Below are 26,588 nucleotides of genomic sequence, written 5' to 3'. Positions count from 1 at the left end.
TCTTCACATGTTCATTTTCCACTGGGACCTTCAATTTATATAGCAAGTTCTGGTCAACAGAGTGAACCTGAGTCTGAAACACCAGAGCTCAAATCCAAGCTCTAACATCAGCTGGCTGTATGATCTTATGGGACAAAGACTAAAGGGTACTATACAGCAGATTTCAATAGATCTTATTAGTATTATTATCAGTGACAAAGATCTAGGTGCTATTGCAAAGGCACCAAGGTACCAAGCAGTGCTGAAGTTGAGCTGTCTTCTAACTTCATTTCTGTGAATACATTTCTGCTGTGGATATGTATATTGACGTCACCGTCCTTGTGGTAAGACAGGCCAAGATAATTTTCCTAATTGCATGCTTCACTGACACATTTTATGCCAGAACCAAAGGAGAGTAGGTGTTATTTCAGATCTGTGAATCATCACCACACACTCACGCGCAGCTTATTTCGTATAGATTTAAACGAGTTGAATTCTAACCAAGATAATGGAGATATTATTTTAGAATGTAGAAACATGCCCATATAAAGACAATTTGCTATTGAAAATACTTTACTTCTTCTGCGTGGGCTTGTCAAGTCATTTTATTTGCTATACTTGTTCAGTTCTTGAATGCAATATTCTCAACCATAGAAGGTACAAATCAAAAAAAAAAATCATCAGACCCATTTTTCTAGGACTGCATTCTAATTATCACCTTTCCATGAATAAATTGGTTGTATTGTATTAGAATATAGTTTGTGCTAAGTTAGGAATAAAATATAGAGGTAAGGCTAAGTGGAAGCATTTTCTTCCATTTTGGCCGAATACCCCTTTATTAATTCCCTGCTCATTACTGTAATTAAAAGTAACCTTTGTCACCACTTGTTCTTTTAAAATTATTTCTGAAGTTGAGAACAGATTTTTAAGATGTGAAATGGATTTTTAAAAAGGTTTTAATACATTAAATATGTCATGGCATTCTACTTAGTGGAAAAACCTCAGCTTCCATACTCCTCCAAAGAGTAGAATGCTAGTTCTAGATGCAAACTTTTCGGTGGCTAGAGAGAGAAATTTGCTCCTGTGTTGTGAGAAGTGAGTTCTTTTCCCCAGTCAAGGATGGTTTTATGGTTGCCTGAGAGGTCAAATTGGTCTTGAGAATCTCTCTAAATTTAACCTTGGGCTTCACATCATCACTTAAGTCATTAAGGCTGGCGCTATGGTGCAGCAGGTCAAAGCCCCAGCCTAAAGCACCAGCATCCCATATGGGCACTGGTTTGAGTCCTGGCTGCTCCTCTTCCGATCCAGCTCTCTGCTATGGTCTGGGGAAACAGCAGATGATGGCCCAAGTCCTTAGGGCCCTGCACTCTCGTGGGAGACCCAGAAGAAGCTCCTGGCTCCTGGCTTCAGATCGGCTTAGCTGTGGCCATTGCAGCCATTTGCTGTGTGAACCAGCAGATGGAAGACCTCTCTCTATTTCTCTCTGTAACTGTATTTCAAATAAATAAAAATATTAAAAAAAAACTTATAAATGCAGTGATATGGATTTAGGGACAATTTTCTCTAACTTTATATCTGACTTAATTTTTTTGATTATGCTAAAACCTACAAAACATAAAATTTATCATTCCAACCATTTTGAAAATATGCTGTTCAGTTGTTCTAAGAACATTTGCATATCTTTTGTGTTTTAGAGGCCTTCAATGCCTAAATCTTCGTAGTTGTTTCCAAATATTTGTAGATCATTTGTTTAGGTACAAAAGGAAATTACATGCCTCTGAAGTCCCCAAGGAGTGCTCATGAGAGAGCATCTCATACCAGGCAAGGGTGGGTGTGCCTCAGGACTCAGCAGGAAGCAAGAGGGAAGGGGGACAGATGTTTTGAGAAAGATTAAAGACTGACTCATGCCTCCCCCGATTCTTGAGAATTCTAGAATTGTTTTCTAAATGCATTTCTGTGAATACAGTTTTGCTGTGATGTGTATATTGAAGTTATTGTCCTTGTGACAAGATAGACCAAGATAATTTAAATTGTGTGTCTGAGACTTCTGACTTTATCAGTTGTGTCTTTTTCTTCCCTTTTATCCTTTCTTTTTCAGTTGACTTCCTATCCACATGTAAACAAAACAAAACAGAAAAACCAAACCAAATGAACAAAACCTTCCCTTATCAAAATTCCTCATTTTAATTCTATATGTTTTTTGTTTATTCTTTTAAAAAATTATTTACTTTTAGTTATTTGGAAGGCAGAATGCCAGAGAGGGAGGGGGAGGGGGAAAGGAGGAGATTTATCTTCCATTTGATGGTTCACTCTCCAGTTGCTACAACACTCAGTGCTAGGCCAGGACAAAGCCAGGAACCTGAAACTCCAGCGGGGACCCAAGTGTTTTAGCCATCATCTGGTGCCTTCCAGGACGCCCATTATCAGGAAGCTTTATGAGAAGCAGAAGCGTGGGGCCAGTGTTATGGTGTGTAACAAGTTAAGCCAGTGGCATTCCATCTGGTCCTAGCTGCTCCTGCTCCCTGTGAACGTGTCTTCCCAGCAGTGAGATGGCTCAAGTGCTTGGGCCCCTGCTACTCATGTGGGAGACTTCAGTGGTGTTCTTGGCTCTTGGCTTTGTAGTAAGACATTTGGATAGTGAACCAGCATATGGAAGATTCTCTCTCTCTCTCTTGCTCTCTTGCTCTCTTTCTCTCTCTCTCTCTCTCTCTCTCTCACACACACATACATATACACAGACACACACACACACACACACACACACACATTGCCTTTCAAATAAATAAATACATAAATACCAAAGAAGACAACAAAAAAGAAGCAGCAACAGAGGTAGACTCTCAGGCACTTTGATAGGGATGCAGGTATCTCAAGTAGGGACTTAACCAACAGTGTCACAATGTCTGCCCCTGTTTACTCTTTTTAATGTAAGACTGTCTCCCCTCTCAAATCTATACAAGCATGTGCCTGATTAAAAACCTTGAGTCATTTTCCAGGCCCTTGGACAAAGAACAACAGTACCTGCCTCTCTGTTGCTTCTGATTTCCCAGAGACAATTACTTTCCAGTCTTTTAACTTTTTTTAAAATTTGTGTCATCTCAAAATAACATGCTTATTCAATTTTTGGCCAGCTTTGGCTAATGGGAACTTTTTTACACTGGTTTCCATAGAACTTTTTTTTTTTTCCTGAGCTTTTCTTTGCCTTTTTTCTGACACTATAATTACTTTTCTTCCAGTTCATCTTGTATTTTCTTTTATTTTTGAAATTTGTTCATTATTTATCTTTGTTTATTTGAAAGGCAGCATGACAGAGATAGATAGAGAGGTCTTGATCTGCTGGTTCATTCCCCAAATGCCTTCAACACCCAACACCAGGCTATGCTGGAACAAGATGCCAGGAACTCCTTCTGGGTTTTCTACTTGTGTAACAGGAACCCAATCACATGGGGCATCATCTGCTGCCTCCCAGGGTGTGCACTAGCAGGAAGCTGGATCATAAGTGGAGTAGTCAGGACTTGAAACTGCACTCTGATATGGAATGTGGGGATCCCAAGCAGCTGTTTAAATCACTGTGCCACAATTACTGTCCCTTTGTCTAGTATTTTTCTCATCATAACACTAGGATAAGTCATTCTCAAGGAGCCTTGGTTTCTTTTATTGAAGAATGATTTTTAGAAACCAAGATTTGGGCACAAATATACTCACTGTTGCTTGGTGGATATTCCCTCTAGGCCTTCACAGTGGATAGAGCTAGGAAATGTATGAGGAATCTTCAAAAAGGTCATGGAAAATGAAAAAACAATTGTACATGGATTTCAAAATTTTTCTGTACCAAAATAAACTTATCTTTCAGTTACATCATTCTACAAACTTTAAGTAGCCTTATATGCATGTGTTTCCATGAATACACAGTCTGTTTCTCTATCTATATACCTGCTTACCTACCAATCAGTGCATTAAACTTAATGTAAATTCATGCTGATGTCTCAAACTCTAACTTAGTGTCACAGGTTTATTCTAGTTTCCTCTTTTTTTTTTAAGATTTATTTATTCATTTGAAAGTCAGAGTTACAGAGAGGCAGAGGCAGAGAGAGAAAGAACTTCCATACACTAGTTTGCTCTCCAAATGGCCGCAATGGCTAGAGCTGGGCTGATCCAAAGCCAGGAGCCAGGAGCTTTTTCTGGGTCTCCCACATGGGTGTAGGGGCTCAAGTACTTGGGCCACCTTTCACTGCTTTCCCAGGTGCATTATCAGGGAGTTGGATTGGAAGTGGGGCAACCAGGACTTGAACCGGCACCCATGAGGTATGTGGGAACTGCAGGCGGCAGCTTTACCCAGTATACCACAGTGCTGGCCCCTAGTTTCTCCTTATGTTGATTTGTCACTTTTCCTTCTTATTGGCTCCTGTTATCTATGATTTATCATTCTTCAACATTAGCACTGTTGTAAAGTACTTTCAGAAGTCTTAACCTGTATCCATGTAAGAAACTAATTTCCAGACTAGAGTATAACATTTATCTACAATTGTTCTTATCTTTGGTTTTATATTTTGAATCAAGATACCATTTTCCAAAGGTACTTTAGTTCAGCTCCTTCCCTATCCTTTTCACTAGAGATGTCATACATTTTCATTTAATATTTTTTTAATTTCTTTATTTGACAGGCGGAGAGACAGAGGGAGAGAGAGAGAGAGCACCTATCCACTGATTCATTCCCCAGATGCCCACAGTGGGTGGGACTGGCCATGACCTGGCCGAAACTGAGAGCTGGGAATTCAACACAGGTCTCCCATGTGGATGTCAGGAACCCACGTACTTGAGCCTTCACTGCTGCTTTGCAAAGTCTGCATTATCAGGAAACTGGAGTCACGAGCTGCAGGCAGGAACTGGAACCAGGTAGTCTTGATGTGGGATGTGGATGTCTTACACTACATCTTAAATTATAGGCCAGTGCCCACCCTCTGCTATACATTTAACATAATTGTTAAGTTTTTATTTTTATTTTACTTGAAAAGGAGAGAGATGGATCTTCCATCCACTGGCTCACTCTCCAAATTGCCACAACAGCAAGGGCTGGGCCTGACTGAAGACAGGAACTTGGAACTCTATTCAGCTCTGCCAGGAGTGTGACAGGGACCTCTGTGGTGTGCATCCATAGAAAGCTGGATCACAAAATGAGGTAGCCAGGACTTGAACCAGTCACTCTGATATATGATGTGGATATCCCAAGCAGCCCCTTAACCACTACACCAAATGCCTGCCCTGTCATTCATTTTTCTTACAGTCATCATCTACATTTTGTACTGGAATCCTCCAATATCCTAGTAGAGTTTTAAAAATTTACCCATGTTAAAGTTTACCCTTTTTGATGTACACTTCTATTGGCTTTAAAAAATATAGAGAGGGGTGGGCACTGTTGCTCCCCCACTCACGGAGGAACAACACCGGACCCTGCGCTGTTCTTTTTGCCTGGCCCTTCCCGGATTTGCTGCCGGCCCCCCACTCGCAGAGGAATGACGCCGTCCTGGGTTTGCTGCCGCCCCCCCCCACACCTCCACGGAGGGGCGGCACCCCCGCTGCTTTCCCCGCTTCCGCAGAGGAGTGGCACACCGCTGGCCAGCTCTCTCAGGGGTTGCTCAGATGTTCCTCAGATGTTCCTGGTGCATTTTGTCTCTCTCCTCCTTTATAGTCCTCTTCCACCAATCCTAACTCTGCTGCCCACACACCAAGCATGCTGCTCTCCTCCAATCAGGAGCAGGATCAGCTCCTGCAGCTTGTTAGTTGAATTGGTGAGGCAGCTGTGTGGAAGTTGTTTGCTCTCTCTCAGCGCCATATTGTGGGAGATCTTCCGCTACCTTTCCAGGCACATTAGCAGGGAGCTGGTCACAAGTGGAGCAGTTGGGAGTCGAACCAGTGCCCATGTGGCATGCCTATGTTGTAGGTGGCGACTTAACGTGTTACACCACAAAACTGGCCCCTGTAATTATTTTAGAGATAAGAGAACCAAAAAAATTAATTAGGAAGATTTGTCCAAGAAATTGTTGATATTAGCATGCAAACTAGAAGGTGCATTTTAATTTTTTTGTTATTAGTCTTTATTTAAATATTTGTTTATTAATTTCATCTTTTCCCCAGTGTAAGAGGGAGCTGGCCATGTAATAACTAGTTTTTCTTAAATGAGATAAATTTTTTCTAAATCATCTCTCAGGAATAATAAAATTGAGTACTATTTATAACAATTCCATTACTTAGGGTGGTATTTCATTCAGCAGTTAAGCCGCTGCTTGGGATGCCCATATCCCATATTGGAGTCCCTAGTTCAAGGCCCAATTCCAGCTTTCTGCTAATGTGCACCCTGGGAGGCAGCAGGTGATGGTACTTAAGTCACTGTCTTCCATATGGGAAATCAGGATTGAATTCTAGGCTCTTTGCTTCAGCCTGGCCCAGTTCTGACTATTGAGGTCATTTGGGGAGACCTTTCTGTCTCTCTTTCTGTGTCATATACATAAATGCATGAATTGTAAAAAATAAACATTTTTAATAAAAGTGAAATAGTTCATTACAATAACCATAGTGGCAATAATAAAAATAACTTATATTTGTACAACATCTTATTATTCACCAAGCATATATTATCCAGCTTTACTCCCACAGAAATGCTTTTGAGGTCGATAGAAAAAGTATTATTTTTCTGTTTTACAAATTGAAAGCATAGGCTCAGAGAAGTTAATTGGCTTTCCTAAGGTACAGAAGAAGCGGTGCAGATTGAATTTGAACCAGGTCTGTCTGATTCCAAAATGTTTTCTCCTAACTATTCTACCCTCCACATACTACAACATGGCAAATACATAATAAACACATCTGTTGCTCAGCAGATTATATGTACTCAGAGATCTAATCTGACAGGAGAAGAAAGTTTTTAAGTGTCAGTGATGACTCTAATTCTGAAATTAGGCATCAAAAAAGTGGGCACAATCTAAAAGTAATTCTGTATTCTGTAGTACACCAAATGTATTATGGTAAGCACACAACCTTAAAATGTAGAAATTACAGTACCCTCAGATATAGTATCCATCAACATAATGGAGAGTTTTGTCTCTGTAGAGACAGAAATTGAAGCTCAGAGAAGTTAAGTACAATAGTTGAAATGTACTTAATCCAAATCCCTCTGTTTCTAAAATGCATGCTCTTTCTGGATTACTGTGGTTGACCACAAGAGAAATATCCATGTAGGAAAATTCTTCAGGGAGCGGGGAAAAAGAGCTGACCCTCTTCAACCAGCTCGAACACAAAGCTCTGCCTTGAAGAGGATTAGTGAGTGAGACAAGCACAGGCAAGGCACTGGTGGAACTAAGATCAGGCTGCCTGCCAGGCAGGACGCCGTGAGAATGGCTGTGGCTCGGATAGGCAGCCAAGAAGACATCACCTTTCTTGGCTTGGTGCCCTGGATTATGCTTCTGATATCTTTGTCTATTGTCAAGAATACAATGCAAATAAAATCTTATAGTCTTTCCACGGATTTGTCAGCACTAATAGACACCACTTAGTTTTGATTGTGTCCCTTGACAAGGACACATGCCTCATTGTATTCTTTGATTGAATCATGTGTTTCTCTGTGGTTTTTAATGAAGATATTTTTAATGATGACATAGTCTGGATTTCCTAGGAAGATAACTCTGATTTCAAGTTTTGTTATGTTTCCCATAAGAGTGTTTCAGCTTATATTGGTCCAGATTTTTTATTAAGAAAATAGTTAAGGGGTCCAGCACTGTGGCAAAGCAGGTAAAGCTGCCGCCTGCAGTGCTGGCATCCCATATGAGCCCCAGTTTGAGTCTTGACTGCTTCACTTCTGATCCAGCTCTCTGCTATGGCCTGGGATAGCAGTGGAAGATGGCCCAAATGCTTGGGCCCCTGTACCCGCTTGGGAGACCTGGAAGAAGTTCCTGGCTCCTGGCTTCAGATTGGCCCAGCTCTCACCGTTGTGGCCATCTGGGGAGTGAACCAGTGGATGGAAGCCTGCCCTCCTCTGTCTCTGACTCTGCCTTTCTGTGACTCTGAATTTCAGATAAACAAATAGATCTTTTTTTAAAAAAAATAGTTAAGTATATTGCATGAAGGCAATTTAGTTGCCACCTGTATTTTGAAAGCTTTCTACTATATTATTTGTTGATTCCTATATTTGGAATATTATGGAGCAGTGGATGATAAATAATTTACCAAAATCTTCCTTATACTGAAATAGTAATTCCACTGAAAAAGTAAATGAAAATTATAGCTATTCCCCCAATAATTCAGGTAAAAGATTTATGCAGGATGTTCTCCCCTCCCCCCATGTATTTGGGTTGGGCGAGAAGGCATATTAATTTTGATTGAATCATAAGGTAGGCTATCTAGATTAACTTTCTGAGATAACTTTTCAACCTACCCCTTGGGGTTTCCCAGTGATGAAATGTTTCTTATTGTTCTCATGTATTTCGCTTTCAGCAGGTTTTTGGCGAAGTCATAATTGTCAGGAAAGAACCATGGACAGAGAACATTTTTCTTGCTTCACTGCTTTCTTAAATCAAAACTTTGCTAAGGTGAGTCTCCAAAATAAATACTGAATTTTAATTAATAAAATCCTCTTTACAGTTTATCAGAAGTCTTTGGTATGGAAAATGATCTTAGTATGGTAGAATATACTTGTTAGAAACATTTAGAAAAGAAAATGTTCATGTAAAGAGATAAATTTTTGGGGCCAATGCTGTGGTGCAGCAGATTAAAGCCCTGGCCTGAAGTGCTGACATCCCATATGGGCACTGGTTCTAGTCCCAGCTGCTCCTCTTCTGATCCAGCTCTCTACTGTAGCCTGGGAAAGCAGTAGAAGATGGCCCAAGTCTGTGAGCCCCTGTACCCACGTGGGAGAGCTGGAAGAAGCTCCTGGCTCCTGGCTTCGGATCGGCACAGCTCCAGCCATTGTGGCCATCTGGGGAGTGAACCAGCAGATGGAAGACCTCTCTTTATGTCTCTACCTCTGTAACTCTATCTTTCAAACAAATAAAATAAATCTTGAAAAAAAAAAAAAAACCGAAATGAATTTTGAGTGTATATTTGACTAGTTAAATTCTAAGACAGGTATTTACTGTCACGTAGACACTGACAGATTGTTCTGTCTACCAGAAAAGTACATTTTATTAGAGACATGGCAAATGTATTTAGATTAATGCATTCTGAGTTATAAATGTCTTCACTGTTAAATATATGTATCTAAATACACACATACATTTATATTAGTTTTAAGTAAAATATATGCAGTATATTTATACTGTATAATATATATTGTTATTTATAGAATACTGAATATTTAGTAATTTATAAAGTGAAATATGGGAATTACTCAAATGAGGAGTAAAAATAGAAGGCACCGGATGACAGAATAACGTCATGACCTTTATGGGGAGAACCAGACCAAGGTAGAACAGAGCAAGGCAGGCTTTTGATTTGGTTGTCAAATGCCAAACAGTTGTGGTATAGTAAATACGGAAAATACATGAGCATTTGGGAAGCAAATTTGCTTTGAGTTATTCATTTATCACACGCAGACACTAAGAAAGTTTTTCTTTTTTAATCATTTGAAAATTCAAATACTGGTCACTGAGGTAGATGAGGCATATGAAGCAGTAACATCTTCCTAATTTAAGCAAATGCTGCGTCTCTGTAGAAAATTCACACTCAATGGAGTGTTGACAATGGTGTATGATGTAAGCTAACACATGAATAATATCTGAATTTATTCTCATTGGTTCTTTTTGGGGAGATTATAATTTTTATCAAGGTAGTACAAAGTTATATACAATATTAAATATCACTACAGAGCTTATACTAAAAAGAAATTGATTCTTCCTTCCTCCCCTGACCTGTGCTTCCCAGATGTTTTTATTTTCTATTTTTAAGGTTAATTTGTGTATCTGAAAGAGTTAAAGAGAGAGAGAAGGAGAGGGAGACAGAGAGAGAGAGAGAGAGAGAGAGAGAGAGAGAGAGAGATCCTGCATCCGCTGGTTCAGCCCCTAAATGACCACAGCAGTTGAGGCTGTGGCAGGCTGAAGCCAGGAGCCAGGAGATTCTTCTGGGTCTCCCATGTGGGTGCAGGGGCCCAAGCATCTGGGCCATCTTCCACTGCTTTCCCACGTGCATTAGCTGGGAGCTGAATCAGAAGTGGAGCAGCTGAGACTCAAGCCCGTGCCCTTGTTGGATGCCGGTATCACAGGCGGTGACTTTACCCACAACACCACAGCACCGGCCACCCTCACCCTGTCCCAATGCTTTTAAATCATTGGCAGTTTTTCCCAACATAAATTGCTGGTTGCTGAAGTTCTTTTCCTTCATTTTTAAATTTTAGACACTATCTATTAGTTACTCATTCAATACTTTCATTCCCTATCATCCTAACATATTTCTAACCTGATTTCTACTTGACTAAATATTTAGTGTTACCATTATGTGAGTGATGGTCACTGGTAAGCCATGTAGTGTGCTTTGAAGCTTTGTGTAAGTACAGCCTTTTGTCTTCTTTGGCACTGAGAATTGCCCAAGTTTCTATCTTATCAATTTTCTATCACTATGAGTAAGCGTTTTATTAGATTTTTCAGATGTTTATTAATACTACATTCAACATTTCTGATAATCTATCAGCTGTCTCTGTCCTCCTGTCCCTGTCTAGACCGGCTGTTACCTAGATTGCGTAGATTGTCATCCCATATACAATAGTCCCCCTCTGTATCGTATTCTCCCCTTACCAACAGGGGATGCATTCCAAGACACTCAGCAAATGCTTGAAACTGTGGATGGTACTGAACCCTATATAGATGAAGACACTTAAAAAAATTCCATGGGAAATATGTTTTATGATAAACTACATGGATTTCAAATTCTCTTTGCACCAAAATGAGTCATATTTTATTTTTAAGAAATATTTATTTATTTAAAAGGCACAGTGACAAGAGAAGAGTAGGAGAGACACAAAGAGAGATTTTCTTTTTTAAGTCTGTAGTGATAGACATTTTTTAAAAAGATTTATTTATTTATTTGAAATTCAGAGTTACACAGAGAGAGGAGGAGAGGCAGAGAGAGAGAGAGGTCTTTCATCTGCTGTTCACTCCCCAGATGGCTGCAATGGTCGGAGCTGTGTCAATCCGAAGCCAGGAGCCAGGAGCTTCTTCAGGGTCTCCCACATGGGTGCAGGGGCTCAAGGACTTGGGCCATCTTCTACTGCTTTCCTAGGGTACAGCGGAGAGCCAGGATGGGAACCGGCACCCAGATAGGACGTCGGCACTGCAGGTGGCAACTTTACCCAATACACCACAGCACTGGCCCTGAGAGAGATTTTCCATCTGCTGGTTTACTCCCCAAATGCTGCAACAGCCAGGACTGGGCCATGCCAAAACCAGGAGATGGGAACTCCATCCTGGTCTCCTATATGGGTGGCAGAGACATAAGAATTTGGGCCATTTTCGCACATTATCAGGAAGCTGAATTGGAGATGCAGCAGCCAGGAATGGAACTGGCATTGCAGGTGTTGGCAACTTAACCCATTGAACTACAATGCTGGCCCCAAATTTATATTTTAATTCCATTTAAAAAAATACATTCATACTATGTCTTTTCCTGTACATGCAAGCCTATGATAAAGTTTAATTCATAAATTAGGCGCAATAAATGATAAACAATATAGCAAATAATAAAGCAGGGCAATCATAACAATATATTGTAGTGAGCTATGTGAATGGAATCTTTTTATCTCTCAGATATCTTACTGTACTGAAGTCAGCTTTCTTCTTATGATGATATGAATTGATACAGTGCCTATATGATGAGATGAAGTATAGGCATAGTGAAGTAGCTTTGGGCTACTGTTGATCTCCTCCATTGATCTACAGGAAGCTGTTCTGAATCATATGTTCATATATAGCTTAACTTTGCCTGGGATGTGAATTATCCCTTGGTTTAGCTTGTCCATATTGTATATGCTACTGTACCTGTTAGTCACACAGAGCTATTTTGGTTACCAAATTGACTATCAATCTATCACAGTTCTGTGTTCAGGTAACACTCTAAAATATCTTGCAATTTATAATGTGTGAATTGTTTGTTTCTGGAATTTTCTATTCAATATTTTTGGACCATGGTTCCCTGCAAGTAACTGAAATATGGGAAGCAAAACTGTAGATAAGGGAACATTACTGTACTACTTTTATATGTGACATCTTCTGTTTTCCAGGTTTTTTGTTAGGTCTCTAGTACAGGGACCCGCACTTCAGTAGGGTAAGAAAGAGTGCATTTTTGCCTTCCTGGTTGATTGTTACTTAAAGACAGGAACAGAATTCTAGGATGGAAGTAACTTGCTCTCACAAAGGGAAAGGCATTGCTTCATCACCTTCTGAACGTTGCTGTCAGTCAGTTTGATGATACCCATTCTGACTCCTCATCCTCCTTATGTGCCTGCTTTCATCCTTAATCTCCTGGAAATTTTAAGTTTATTCTTAGTGTCCTGAGATGTCATATTATAATTTGTTATAAGTCTTTCCTTATTCATGACTGAGCATTTAATTGGACCTTCCAATCTGACATTGCATATTTTCACCTATGGTACAATTTGTTGTTGAATTTATTTGATAATTCCTCCCATCATTTTCCCCCCTGTTATCTTCTTCTAGAAATCCTGTCATACATTAGACAGCCTGGGATGAACCTTTAAAACATCTTATTTTTTCCTCTCTTACTGCCTATCTTTTTATCTTTTGATATCACTTTTTAGGAGATCTCCTTGCCTTTATCTTCTAACCCTTTTACTGAACTTTTTGCTTGTTTCATGATATTTTTAATTTCAGTAAACTGATTCTTGTTCTGATTATTCCTACTTTTTAAAAAATTATCCTCTTCTTGTTTCATAGATATAGCATCTTCTTTTATCTCTCTGACAATATAAGTTACAGCTTGTACTAAAGTCTCCTCCTTGCAGTCTTTGTTTACTGTGGGGTGTATTGTTGGTATTGGAAGCTTTTCTCAAATATAATTTTTGGTTATCTACTTGTATTTTTCATAATGTGACATTAATTTTATCCAGAGGGAGGTAGGATATACTAATTTCCTTGCTTGAGTACATAGTATATTTACTTGACAGAATTCCATCAAATGGTGTGCCTACCCATAATTTAATCATAAGGCTCAAAACATTTTTTTAAAGATTTATTTATTTATTTGGAAGAGTTACAAAGAGAGGGAGAGACAGAAAGAGAGAGAAATTTTCTATTCATTGGTTTGCTGTCCCCCCACCCCCCAAATGGCCAGGGTGGTGCTGAGTTGAAGCTAGGAGCCAGGAGCTTCATTCAGATCTCCGTGGATGGCAGGGGCCCAAACCACTTGGGCCATCTTTTGCTGCTTCCCAGGCCATTAGCAGGGAGCTGGTTCAGAAGTGGAGCAGCCAGAACACAAACTGGCACCCATATGGGATGCTGGCATCCCAGGTGGCAGTTTTACTCACTATGCCACAGTGCCAGACCCAAAAACATTTCTTTTTTTATGTAAAGGAAATACTCAGGTTTCTAAGCCATCAGCCATTGTGAATGCCTACAGGGTAAATTGATGGCTGTGTTCTTGGTATCTACCTATTTGTACTCTTTTTTTATTTTTTTAATTTTTTTGACAGGCAGAGTGGACAGTGAGAGAAAGAGACAGAGAGAAAGGTCTTCCTTTTGCCATTGGTTCACCCTCCAATGGCTGCCACGGCAGGCGCTACGGCAGGCGCTGCGGCCGGCGCACCACGCTGAGCCAGGTACTTATCCTGGTCTCCCATGGGGTGCAGGGCCCAAGTACTTGGGCCATCCTCCACTGCACTCCCTGGCCACAGCAGAAAGCTGGCTTGGAAGAGGGGCAACTGGGACAGAATCCGGCGCCCCGACCAGGACTAGAACCCGGTGTGCCGGTGCCGCAAGGCGGAGGATTAGCCTAGTGAGCCGCAGCACTGGCCCTATTTGTACTCTTAAATTTTAACTTCCTTTAAAAAAAAAAAAAAAAAAGATTTACTTATTTATTTGAAAGTCAGAGTTACACAGAGAGAGAAGGAGTGGCAGAGGGAGAAAGAGGTCTTCCATCTGCTGGTTCACTCCCCAATTGGCTATCATGGCTAGAGCTGTGCTGATCCAAAGCCAAGAGCCAGGTGCTTCTTCTGGGTCTCCATGTGGGTGCAGGTGCCCAAGCACTTGGGCCTTCTTCTACTGCTTTCCCAGGCCATAACAGAAAGCTGAATCTGAAGTGGAGCAGCTGGGGCTCAAACCCATGCCCACATGGGATGCTGGCACTGGAGGTGGCTTTACCCGCTATGGCTCAGCGCCGGCCCCAAATTTTAACTTCTTTTGTTAACAGTCTTCCATCTGTTTCCTGACTTTCAAAAATTCATTATTTTTTGTCTGCCAGTATTCATTTTCTTTTGCCTTATGCTTTATACCATCTTTTTTTCCGGGGTTTCAGAAACATGTGGAGACAAACACATCTAATTAATCTGCCATGTTAAACTAGAAGCTCCTTAATGGTTTTTGATTTTGGAAATTTGGCTCATGGATACAAAGATATCTTTTTTGTCTTAGAAATATTAAACTGGGGTGGATGTTGTGGTACAGTGGGATAAGCCAGTGCTTTGGACTCCCACATCCCATATAGAAATGCCTTATTTGAGTCCCAACTACTCTGCTTCTGATCCAGCTTCCTGCTAATGAACATCCTGGGAGGCAAAAAGCGATTGCTCCAAAATTTGGGTCCCTGCCAATGTGTGGAAAACCTGGATGGAGTTCCACACTTCTAGTTTCAACCTGGCCCACCCTGGCTGTTTCAGCCATCTGGGAAGTGAACCAGCAGATACAAGATCTCTGGAGTTATCCAAATTTGTCTCCTTCTCAAAGTAGAACATGGATTATTAATTTGTCATCTGCTATCCATTTTTCTTTCTTCTTTAGTAATAGACTTTTCAACTAGTTCCATGACCACCCAGAACAAACACTGCTCTTCCTGGCTTTTCTGCACATAAGCATAGGCATATAACTAAATTATGGCCAATGAGATATAAGTGGAATTGTCTTGTGGCAACTTCTAAGAACCTTCCTTAGAAGATACTTGGGACATACCATTTGCCTTGTTCTTCATCTATTCTTGAATACTGCTGCTTTCTTGGACCCTGAGGATCAGAGCTACATCCTAAGAATGGTGGAGCTGTGAGCCCAGAGCCTGTTCACTGGGAATTTTGTGGAGAACCACTGTACCAGCTCTGGACTTGTTCGGTGCATGTGAGAGAAAATTAGAAATATACCTTTTTGTGCCACTGTTTTTTTTTCATATTTTATCATGTTTATTGGAACTTAATCCTAAATGATACACTGAGGCTTACTTGCTTATCTCTTCTTTCAGTTGAATAAACTGCTGCAGTATCTCTTCTGCAAACTTTTTCATTGCTTTTGTTAAGTTAGACGGATTTTGTTTCTGAGACTGCTACAAAGGTTTGTACCAGTCAGAGAAAGGTTTAAAATGTCAACATCACGGCAGTACTCACAGTCAGAAAACTGATTACTGAGGCCTATAGTCCAGCAGTTCTCAACAGGTGACACACACCTTTGGGACATTTTGGAAACTTATAGACCCTTTTTAGCTTATTAACATAATTGGAAGATACTTCTAGAAGTTCTACGTTGTATAAGACATACCCGTACTTCAAAAACTTGGTCTGTAAATTGAATAAGACTTTCAAATGTCTTATTGGATTTTCATGTACATATAGAATTTATTATCTGTGCCTACACCCAACTCCATTTTATATAAGGATATGTGTAGTTTTATGTATTTTTTTAATTTATGAATTTTCTAGGATTCTAACTATTAAATAAGCCAAAGAAATTTTGTACATTGGTTTCTGGGGAACTTTACGAAGAGTTGCTTACTGTTTTGGAAACTTATGTCCTGGACATCACCACTCATGGTATTGGAGTCTCCAATTCAGTTTCATGCATTTTGTATTTGTGGTTGTTACATTCATGGTGATTCTGAGACTACCCCAAGATGTAAGCTTCTGAGTGTCTGAGAGTTTACATTCTGTGACATATATTACTTTATTATAAGTGGGTTTTATTAATGCTTTTAAAATATAGTTAGATCATTACATTGGTATTAAAATGTTTTGTATAAATTGTGTTACCTATGAATTCCATTTCAGGATTGTAAAGGAGACATTTTAAAATAGTATTATAAAAGGAGCTGCAGGCATAGGCCTGATAGGACTCTAGCCAGTTAAAATAAGTCAAATCTATAAGGCTAAAAGATGGAAATAACATCTGGGAGGTGCTAAGTAGGGAGGTATGAGCTGATCCTTCAGGTAATCCCCTTGACATGGCTCAGGGGCTTCTCTACATATCTCATTAGCCATCAACATTGCCCTGCCTCTGACCTCCTAAATCATGGATTACATTTGTCTTCATCTGAGGGAATTCTTTTGTAACTGACCTCATACACCAGCCACCTCTGTTCAGCTTCTATCTCATTACCCTTGTGATACTGGAAAACAGTATTTGTAGATACAGATACCAGATAAATCGATTTAGGAAAATGTAAATCTGGTTCCACTTTTACTTCCTGTAGAGGATATTATTAGCATATTTTCCATATGAATAGGGGCTGTCATAAGCCATATGCAGTTCACCATATAGCATATGCCTGTTTCAAGGCATATTTTAATATAGCACAAAGGCAAAGAGATTCAACTTGAAATGTTTCCTGTGTGTTTTGGTTTAGACTTTTTGGCTATCATGAAGCTTAAGTTAGTTTTCTGCATATATGCCATAGAATGAGCTCTCAATAAATTAGCTAACAAAGTTAAACAAGCGGAGAAGAATTTTGGGCAAAATAAATTATTAGAATTTCAACTCAGTCTAGGCAGAATCTGACAGATTTTGCAGTTGAAGCCATTTTACTAGGTGGACAAAAAAAAAAAAAGAAAAGAAAAGAAAAGCTGGAAATAGCATGGCTGGCAAAGAAGTAAGAAGATATGGCCTCAATAATTAGACTGTGTAAAGCACATCATCCCATATAGCAGATACCTTCATGGGTTCAAGAAATATTGATTGAGTCCCATCTTACATCAAGTACTATGTTAGTTCCTAGGGAAACAATGGTAAACAAAGATAGAGACAATTCCTGACCTCAAGGAATTCACAATCTAGTGTGGAAGATGGACAATAATAATAATTTTAAAACCACTTATTATATAGTCACAGATGGACTTGCATACTGTTAATGAAAGGAACCTCAAGTAAAGAACACTGACTGTACTGAATTGCTTTAGCCCCTCCATCCTATTGTGCTCCAGGAGGTTGCCTCTGTGGCCTCCAGCGAGAGGCAACCTACCTCTCTGTCCTCAGTCTGGGGGTTTGACCGATGAGCGGTTGTGGGGAGCAATCCGGACTAGACTAAGTTACTCGAATTAAGACTTATTCTATGCATCTGCTCTCCCACAATATGGCGCTGGGAGAGAAGTAAACAGCTTCCGCACAGCTGCCTCCAGTTCAACCAATTAACTGTAGGACTTGCTCCTGATTGGAGAGCAGCGTACTTGGCGTGTGGGCAGCCGAGTTGGGATTGGCGGAGGAGGACTATAAAGGAGGAGAGAAACGGCATGCACCAGGAACATCTATGGGGAACATCTAGCTGAAGGAACACCCGTGCAGCCCCCGAGAAAGCCGGCCGGCGGTGTGCCGCTCCCCTGCGGAAGTGGGGAATGCGGCCAGGGGGAACTGCCCTTCCACGGAGGTGGAAGGGATAGTAGCCAACCCGGGAAGAACCAGCAGCAAACCCGGGGAGGGCCGAGCAGACGAAAGAACAGCGCAGGGTCCTGTGTCGTTCCTCCACGAAGAGGGGGAGCGACATAATGGTGCCGTGACTCGGATAGGAAACCTAGCTCGGATAGGAAACTTAGGACGGATATGAAACTTAGGAGGGAAGAAACGGGAAGAACTAGGGAAAATATCGGAGAGAGAGACTAGCAAACAGCCTAGGGAAAAGCCGGACGAAAAAGGAGCCGGAAGAAGCTATTGAAAGCCTAGGCATAGACTTGGATACGGACTACGGGGGGAAGCTGGGAGAAATCTTTAAGGTCGAAAGCGAAAGTGAAAGCTAGAACAAACAGACTCGGACGCAGACTGTGGGGAGAGGCCAGGAGAAATGAGGGAGGAATATCGTTGGAGGAAAGCTTGGGGAAACATACCGGGTAGAGAAAAATGTTAGGGAAATTGAAGCCGCGGGGGGCAGGCCGAGGCGGAAACGGAAGCCACTTTGGGGTTCTCAAGTTAGCCCGGGAATAGGGGGCGAAAAGTTGAAACCAGAAGCTGAGACGTAAGCCAGATTGGGATCCGTCTGATCAGCCCGGGGAGCAAAGGACGGGAAGCCAAACCGTGGGGCGGAGACGTACGCTGGGTTGAATTCGCCAGGCTAGCCCGGGGAACTTAGATTGAATCCTAGTGGCGGAGACGCAAGCTACGCTGTGTTACTCGCGGAAGCCGCCGCGTGCAGAGAGAGCACGGGGCGTGAATAGATAGGGAACGCTGGCGTAGGCCGTGGTTCAGACGCGAAAGGGTTAAGCGTGGAGACCGCGGAGCGCGCAAAGCCGAGCCGCGCAAAGCCGGGAAGCTGCGCAGATGAGGCGCGCGGGCTGAAGCGGCGCAGAGCCGGGAACCCGCCGGCGGGGCGAGGTGCCGGGAAGCTGCGGGGATAAGAGAAACAGAAGTTTTAGAAGTAAAGTGAGAGAAATAGGAATGCTGGAAGATAGAAGTAAGATGGGAGAAGTGGGAATGCCCGGAGATAGAGAAATAGAGAGAAATAAGGCCTCCCCTCAACATGCCAATTAGAAGGCTTGGATTCGGTCTGCCCGATTAGTGAGGCGGTGAGCACCTGGGCGGCTAGCCGCAGGTCACCGAAGACAGGCACGAATTAACATCAGTAAAGCTTCCCCACAATGCAACAATTAGGAGGCTTGGATTCGGTCTGCCTGATTTAAGGCGGTAAGCGCCAGCAAAGCTCGACCAGAGTATGAGCCGCAGGTCACCGAAGACAGGCACGAATTAACATCAGTAAGGCCTCCCCACAAAAAGGCAATGAGAAGGCTTGGATTCGGTTTGCCTGATAGGTTTTGTAAACACCTGCAGGCAGTTCTAGCAGAGCAGAGCATGCGCTGCAGGGCACCGAACACAGGCACGCATCAGCGCCTAAAAACCTCCTCACAATGGCGAAGAGAGGACCCGGATTCGGTTTGCCTGATAGGACTTGTAAGAGCCTGTGGCAACTCTAGCAAGTAGAGCAGAGTGCCGCGGGACACCGAAGACAGGCGCGTATCAACGCTAAAAAATAAAAAGAAAGGGGGATCTGTGGGGAGCAATCCGGACTAGACTAAGTTACTCGAATTAAGACTTATTCTATGCATCTGCTCTCCCACAATATGGCGCTGGGAGAGAAGTAAACAGCTTCCGCACAGCTGCCTCCAGTTCAACCAATTAACTGTAGGACTTGCTCCTGATTGGAGAGCAGCGTACTTGGCGTGTGGGCAGCCGAGTTGGGATTGGCGGAGGAGGACTATAAAGGAGGAGAGAAACGGCATGCACCAGGAACATCTATGGGGAACATCTAGCTGAAGGAACACCCGTGCAGCCCCCGAGAAAGCCGGCCGGCGGTGTGCCGCTCCCCTGCGGAAGTGGGGAATGCGGCCAGGGGGAACTGCCCTTCCACGGAGGTGGAAGGGATAGTAGCCAACCCGGGAAGAACCAGCAGCAAACCCGGGGAGGGCCGAGCAGACGAAAGAACAGCGCAGGGTCCTGTGTCGTTCCTCCATGAAGAGGGGGAGCGACAAGCGGTATCAACAGCAGACTAAGAGGACAGGAGCAGAGTAAAATGAGGCTAGTCTCTCCCCTTCTGTGCAAGGCTATGGATTGTCATCTTCTCTTTGCTGCAAGCTGTAGCTATTCTCTGCATTCTAGGAGCTACCCATCTCCTACTCCCTTAGGTGGAGAGTGAAAGGCCTTCCTGCTGTTGCTGGTTGCAGATGCTTCACTATAGCTAGTTGACTTCCCTTAACTGTAACACACATTTGTAAATGGTTCCTTCAATGAATTCACTTTTTGTCCCTTCCTTTTCCTGCCAGTAGCCTGACACTAGCCTGGAATAGAGGAGAGTGGGTTGCTAGTAATGAAAAGAATATTACAGGAAGACAGGAAAGCTTGATAAAAGAAATGTCTGAAGGAAGGAACACTGTAGCTGGAGTGTGGAGAGGGTGGGATGGGATGATGCCAGAGGAGGAGCAAGGGTGAAATCAAGTTCTAGCAAATATTTTCCTTCTCCCTCTTCTTCTTTCTCTCTCTTTCTCTGCCTCTCTCCATCTCTCCCCTCAGAATTTGGAACCCCTTCTTGTGTTTGGGGATTTTTTTTACTGGGAGGCCAGCTAGTCTAACATTGCAGAAGTTAAGCTCTCAAACTGCTAGGTGTGGGCGCATGGCCTGGCTTCAGCCTGTCAGGTGCATCCACTCAATTTTTTTGGAACAAGATCCAGAAACAAAACAGTGAGGAATTGTCTTCGTGCCTTGGCCAGACTTCCAGAGTATTGGCAGTGCAGGCTGCAGCATCCATTTCCTGAGCTTGACCCAGCCTTCCCATAGGCTTTCATATTTTTCTTCATAAATTCGGTTTCTTCTTCCTAGTGACAATATTCTTTTTTTTTTTTTTTGACAGGCAGAGTGGACAGTGAGAGAGAGAGACAGAGAGAAAGGTCTCCCTTTTTGCCGTTGGTTCACCCTCCATCAATGGCCGCCGCGGCCGGCATGCTGCGGCCGGCGCACCACGCTGATCCGATGGCAGGAGCCAGGTGCTTCTCCTGGTCTCCCATGGGGTCTTTTTAGTACATTTCTTTGCCTTTTTTTTTTAATTTGAGGGTGACAAAGACAGAGAGTGAGTTCCCATCTGCTGGTTCATTCCACAAAGGCCTGCAGTGTCTAGGGCTGGGCCAGACTGAAGCCAGGTGCCAAGGTCTTAATTCAAGTCTTCTAGGTGGGTGTCATGGGTTCTACTTGAGTAATTACCACTTAAGCCATTAGTGGTAGCTCTCAGGCTCCATCTTACCAGGAAGCTGGCATCAGTAGTCAAAGCCCAGGTATTGAACCCAGACATCCCAGTATAGGACATGGCTTTCTGGACCAGTGGCTTAACCACTAAGCCACATGCCTTCCCCCATTTCTTTGCTTCCTAAATTTACTTTTAAAATTAACATCATTGGGGCTGACATTGTGACATAGAGAGTAAAGCCACCCCCACAATGCCGGTATCCCATATGGTGCTGGTTTGCTCCACTTCCAATCTGACTTCCTGTTAATGGCCTGAGAAAGCAGCAGAAGATGGCCCCTGCCACCCTTGTGAGAGACTCAGATGAAACTCTTGGCTCCTGGCTTTGGCCTGTCCCAGTCCTGGCCATCTGGGGAATAAACCAGCAGATGGAAGATCTCTCTCTTTGTCATTCCCTTTCTCTGTATAACTCTGACTTTTAAAGTAAATAAATAAATCTTTTTGAAAATTATAATTTTTATTAATGGCTAAGAAATCTGATGATTAAATACACTGTTTTGACCAAGACCACTTTGCCTTATAGCCCATGCTAAGAACCTATGTCATAGAACTAAGGGAAACCATTGAAGGCTTTTTAAAAAAATTATTGATTTTTTATTTGAAAGAGAGAGAGATCTTCTATCAACTAGTTCACTCCCCAAATGGCCATAAAGGCTGGAGATGGACTGATCCAAATCCAAGAGCTGGGAGATTTTTCTGGGTCTCCAACATGTGTTCAGGGACCCAAGGAATTGTCCTATTTCTGCTGCTTTCCCAGGCACATTAGCAAGGAGCTGGATTGGAAGTGGAGCAGTCAGGACTTGAACTGGCACCCATATGGGATGCTGGTGCCACAAGCTGGGGCTGAAGGCTTTAAGCAGCAAGAATGAAGTGGTGGCAGTGACAAGACCAAGTCTGCATTTTGAGGAAATCTCTGACTGCATTGGGTAGGATCTAGATTAAATATAGGGAGATAAAAAAAATAGGTGATGTTGACTTAGACTAGAAATTGCAGGGGAGACATAGATAAGCTCAAGGATTTAAGAGATATGTGGCAGGGCTGGCACAGTGGTGTAGCAGGTAAAGCTGCCGCCTGCAGTACCAGCATCCCATATGGGCACCAGTTCGGTTTCCAACTGCTCCATTTCTGATCTAGGTCTCTGTTATGACCTGGGAAAGCAGTGGAAGATGGCCCAGGTCCTTGGGTCCCTGCATCCATGTGGAATACCTGGAATAGCTCCTGGCTCCTGGCAATTTGGGATTGGCCCAAATCTGCCCATTGTGGCCATTTGGGGAGTGAACCAGTAGATGGAAGATTCCTCTCTCTCTCTCTCCCCCTCTGCCTCTCTGCCTTTCAAATCAATCAATCAATCAATCAATCTTTAAAAAAGAGAGAGCAATGTGGCAAGTACAGTTGCTTTGATTGGAATGGGAGAAGGTTAAGGAAAAGAGGCATATCAAGGTTAACCCTCAGTTTTTTGCTTCCTTAAGAGGGCATTGAGTTCATGAAGCCCAGATACTTTTAAATCCTTGATTGCTACCAATGACTTAATGTCTGATCAAAATGATTTTTCCATTCTTCTATGCTTTTATATACATACATAAACTTGTTGGAGTTGGATGACATTTTACACTTATATTTTCTTCAGATACAGACTCTGAATTCAAAATGTGTTTCAGTGCTTGGCTGTGAGTGAGGAGGAGAAACACAGTTGGTTTCTGAGTCACACTGTGAAGTAGTAGTCAGTGCTGAGGATTCAGCTGCAATGCCTGATTCAACACGACCTTGGGCTGGTGTGAGTAGGAGGAAAACCATTTTTGAGAAGCCAGAATTGTCCTGCCATCTGTCATTTTTAGGCTTTGCTTCTTACACAAAACTGGTGAATAAAACTTTTAACAGGCAGTAGCTGGAAAGGGATACATAGCATCTTCATTCATGAGAAAAGTCTAAATTTTGTTTTCCATTTAAGGACATTATTTAAATATTCTCTGGGCTATGTTTATGCATCCTAAATTGAATTATATAATGTTCACTGTCATCAGTACTTCAATCAGGACCTCACATTGGGAAATTGTGAAACTAGCATTTGCTGCTAACTGTGATTCACAACTTCCCCCATGTGAATCAAGCTATATTTAGGGTCTTTTCCAAACTGACTTATTTATGACTTTTCCCAACAAAAGTTGTAAAATTTCCATTAATTTCGCGTTTACTTTTTATTATTCTGCCAAATACATTTCTGTATACATACCATACATCCTTATACACACCATGCATTTAATTAACTCCCACTAATCGTAGGTGTTGCTGACTCCATTTTACACATAAAGGAATTAGAAGTCTTAATACTGTTCAATGTTTTAAAATTTATTTATTTATATTGACTTATTTGAAAGGCAAGAGTCTCTCTCTCTCTCTCTCTCTCTCTCTCTCACACACACACACACACACACACACACACACAGCCCTTCCTTCCTCTGGTTCACTCCCTAAAAGCCCACAATAGTTGGGACTGAGTCATGTCATAAGCAGGAGCTCAGAACTCCCTCCAGGTCTCCCACATGGGTGTCAAGGACTCAAAACTTGAGTCCTTACTTGCTGATTCCCAGGGTGTGCACTGTCAGGAAACGGGATTGGAAATAAAGGCAGGACTTGAACTCAGGCACTCCAATATGGGATGCTGGTGTCCCAAGTGGAGTCTAAAATGCTGCAGCAAACACTGTCCCTAGAAATACTATTTTGAACCTAGATGTATGTTGTTAGGCCTATGCCAAATCACTATGCCATAAAACCATCTGACTTATTGTTTCCTCTCATTTATTCAGTGTTCCCTGAAGTGATGTCAATATGAAATGTATTATAATTATTTTGAAATTGAAGACATCTAATAGATATAAAAGCACAGATAAGTAAATTAATGGATAACATGAGGAATTAAATAGTTAAAAGAATGTAAGTGGTGGGCATTGTGGCATAGCAAGTTAAGCTGTTGCTTGAAATTCCTACATCCTGGGGCTGGTGCTGTGGCATAGAGGGTAAAGCTACCACCTGCAGTGCTGGCATCTCGTATGGGCACTGGTTGGAGTCCCAGCTGCTCCACTTCTGATCCAGCTCTCTGCTGTGGCCTGGGAAAGCAGTAGAAGATGACCCAAGTTCTTGGGTCCCTGCATCTACGTGGGAGGCCCAGAAGAAGTACCTAGCCCCTGGCTTTGAATTGGCTCAGCTCTGGCTGTTGCGGCTAATTGGGGAGTGAACCAGAAGATGGAAGACCCCCCCCCCCCCGCCTCTTCTTCTTTCTCTGTATAACTGTTTTTCAAATAAATAAATAAATCTTTCTTTTTTATTTTTATTTTTTTGACAGAGTTAGACAGTGAGAGAGAGAGAAACAGAGAAAGGTCTTCCTTTTCCATAGGTTCACCCCCCAAATGGCCACCACAGCCGGCATGCTGCAGCTGGAGCACTGCGCCGATCCGAAGCCAGAAGCCAGGTGCTTCTTCCTGGTCTCCCATGGGGGTACAGGGGCCCAAGCACTTGGGCCATCCTCCACTGCCTTCCCGGGCCACAGCAGAGAGCTGGCCTGGAAGAGGAGCAACCAGGACAGAATCTGGTGCCCCAATCGGGACTAGATCCGGCGTCACAGGCAGAGGATTAGCCAAGTGAGCCATGGCACAGGCCATAAATAAATAAATCTTAAAAAAAAAAAACAAAAAACAAAAAACTCCTACATCCTGTATCAGAGTATCTGGTTCCAGTCCTGACTTCTCCATGATTCTGACCCAGCTTCCTGCTAATGTGCCGAGAAATAGCGGATGATGGTCCAAATACTTTGGTTCCTGCCGCCCATGTGAGAGTTCTAGGCTCCTGACTTAAACGGTTGTTGCAACCGTTTGGGGAGTGGATCAGCTGATGAAATATCTCTTTCCCTCCCTTCCTTCCTTCCTTCCTTCCTTCCTTCCTTCCTTCCTTCCTTCCTTCCTTCCTTCCTTCCTTCCTTCCTTCCTTCCTTCCCTCCCTCCCTCCTTGGCAGAGTGGACATTGAAAGAGAGAGAGACAGAGAGAAAGGTCTTCCTTTGCTGTTGGTTCACCCTCCAATGGCCGTCGCGGCCAGCGCGCTGCGGCCGGCGCACCGCGCTGATCCGATGGCAGGAGCCAGGTGCTTCTCCTGGTCTCCCATGCGGGTGCAGGGCCCAAGGACTTGGGCCACCCTCCACTGCACTCCCTGGCCACAGCAGAGAGCTGGCCTGGAAGAGCGGCAACCGGGACAGAATCCGGCGCCCCGACTGGGACTAGAACCCGGTGTGCCGGCGCCGCAAGGCGGAGGATCAGCCTAGTGAGCCGCGGCGCCGGCCGAAAGATATTTTTCTCTCTCTTTTTCTCTATCACTCTTTCTTTTAAATAAATATTTATTTATTTTTAAATATTTTAAAAATTTATTAATTTAAAATTTAAATATTTTTAAATAAATACATATTTTTTTAAAATATTGAGACTATATATTTTTTAAAATGTGATTGGCTAAAGGAAGTCATCAGGATCTCTAATCAGTCCAGAAAAATTGACCACTCTCTGATGGAATCATCCACTTGACTCCTATATTATAAACTAGGATGAGGAATAGTTTTCTTTCTTTCTTTCTTTCTTTCTTTCTTTCTTTCTTTCTTTCTTTCTTCTTCTTTTTTTTTTTTTTTTTTTTGGACAGGCAGAGTGGACAGTGAGAGAGAGAGAGAGAGAGAGAGAGAAAGGTCTTCCTTTACCGTGTTCACCCTCCAACGGCCGCTGGGGCCAGCACGCTGGGGTCGGCGCACCGCGCTGATCCGAAGCCAGGAGCCAGGTGCTTCTCCTGGTCTCCCATGCAGGTGCAGGGCCCAAAGACTTGGGCCATCCTCCACTGCACTCCGGGCCACAGCAGAGAGCTGGACAGGAAGAGGAGCAACCAGGACAGAATCTGGCACCCCGACCGGGACTAGAACCCAGTGTGCTGGTGCCGCAGGCAGAGGATTAGCCTAGTGAGCCACGGTGCCAGTCAAGGAATAGTTTCATAAGCTTTTTAAAACATCAAACTAGGTCCATTAAAATAAAGGGAATATACTGGATGAATCAAATGACAGGGTTTTAATCTGAGCTTTGATTCTCTTTTTTAAGAATTTATTTATTTATTTGAAAGTCAGAGTCACACAGAGAGAGGAGAGACAGAGAGAGAGAGAGTGATTCTTAATTTTGTATGAACTTGGGCAAATCAGTTGACATCTTAGAGCTCCTGTATCCTCAGATGCTATCATTTTTCTCATACAACATGTATGAGGATTAAATGAGTAACTAACAGAAACTACTTATAAGCTATAAAGCATCATACAAATATGGACTTGTGGTTAAGTTACTTGAGTCCCTAAAAGTTTGAATTTCTGGAAGTAAAGTTTAGGACAACTATGCTTGTGTTCCTATAAATTGCAATACC

General features: G+C 42.5%; 1 protein-coding gene across 4 annotated transcripts in view; it reads left to right on the top strand.

Annotated features, from left to right (window-relative positions):
- The window catches only part of ACYP2 (acylphosphatase 2), a 355,520-nt gene that overhangs the window by 84,330 nt on the left and 244,602 nt on the right, over positions 1–26,588 (top strand). For 3 of the 4 annotated variants that reach the window (XM_070069127.1, XM_070069129.1, XM_070069126.1), the window contains exons 2-3: positions 4,644–4,875; positions 8,464–8,558. In XM_070069127.1, coding sequence (XP_069925228.1) covers positions 8,502–8,558 — 57 coding nt within the window. In that variant the 5' untranslated portion in view covers positions 4,644–4,875; positions 8,464–8,501. The remainder of the gene's footprint in view (positions 1–4,643; positions 4,876–8,463; positions 8,559–26,588) is intronic. The other variant, XM_070069130.1, reaches the window with a different exon arrangement.

This window comes from Oryctolagus cuniculus, chromosome 2 (genome assembly GCF_964237555.1).
Source record: "Oryctolagus cuniculus chromosome 2, mOryCun1.1, whole genome shotgun sequence".
Taxonomy (NCBI): Eukaryota; Metazoa; Chordata; class Mammalia; order Lagomorpha; family Leporidae; genus Oryctolagus; species Oryctolagus cuniculus.
This window is presented reverse-complemented; position numbering and strand designations above follow the sequence as displayed.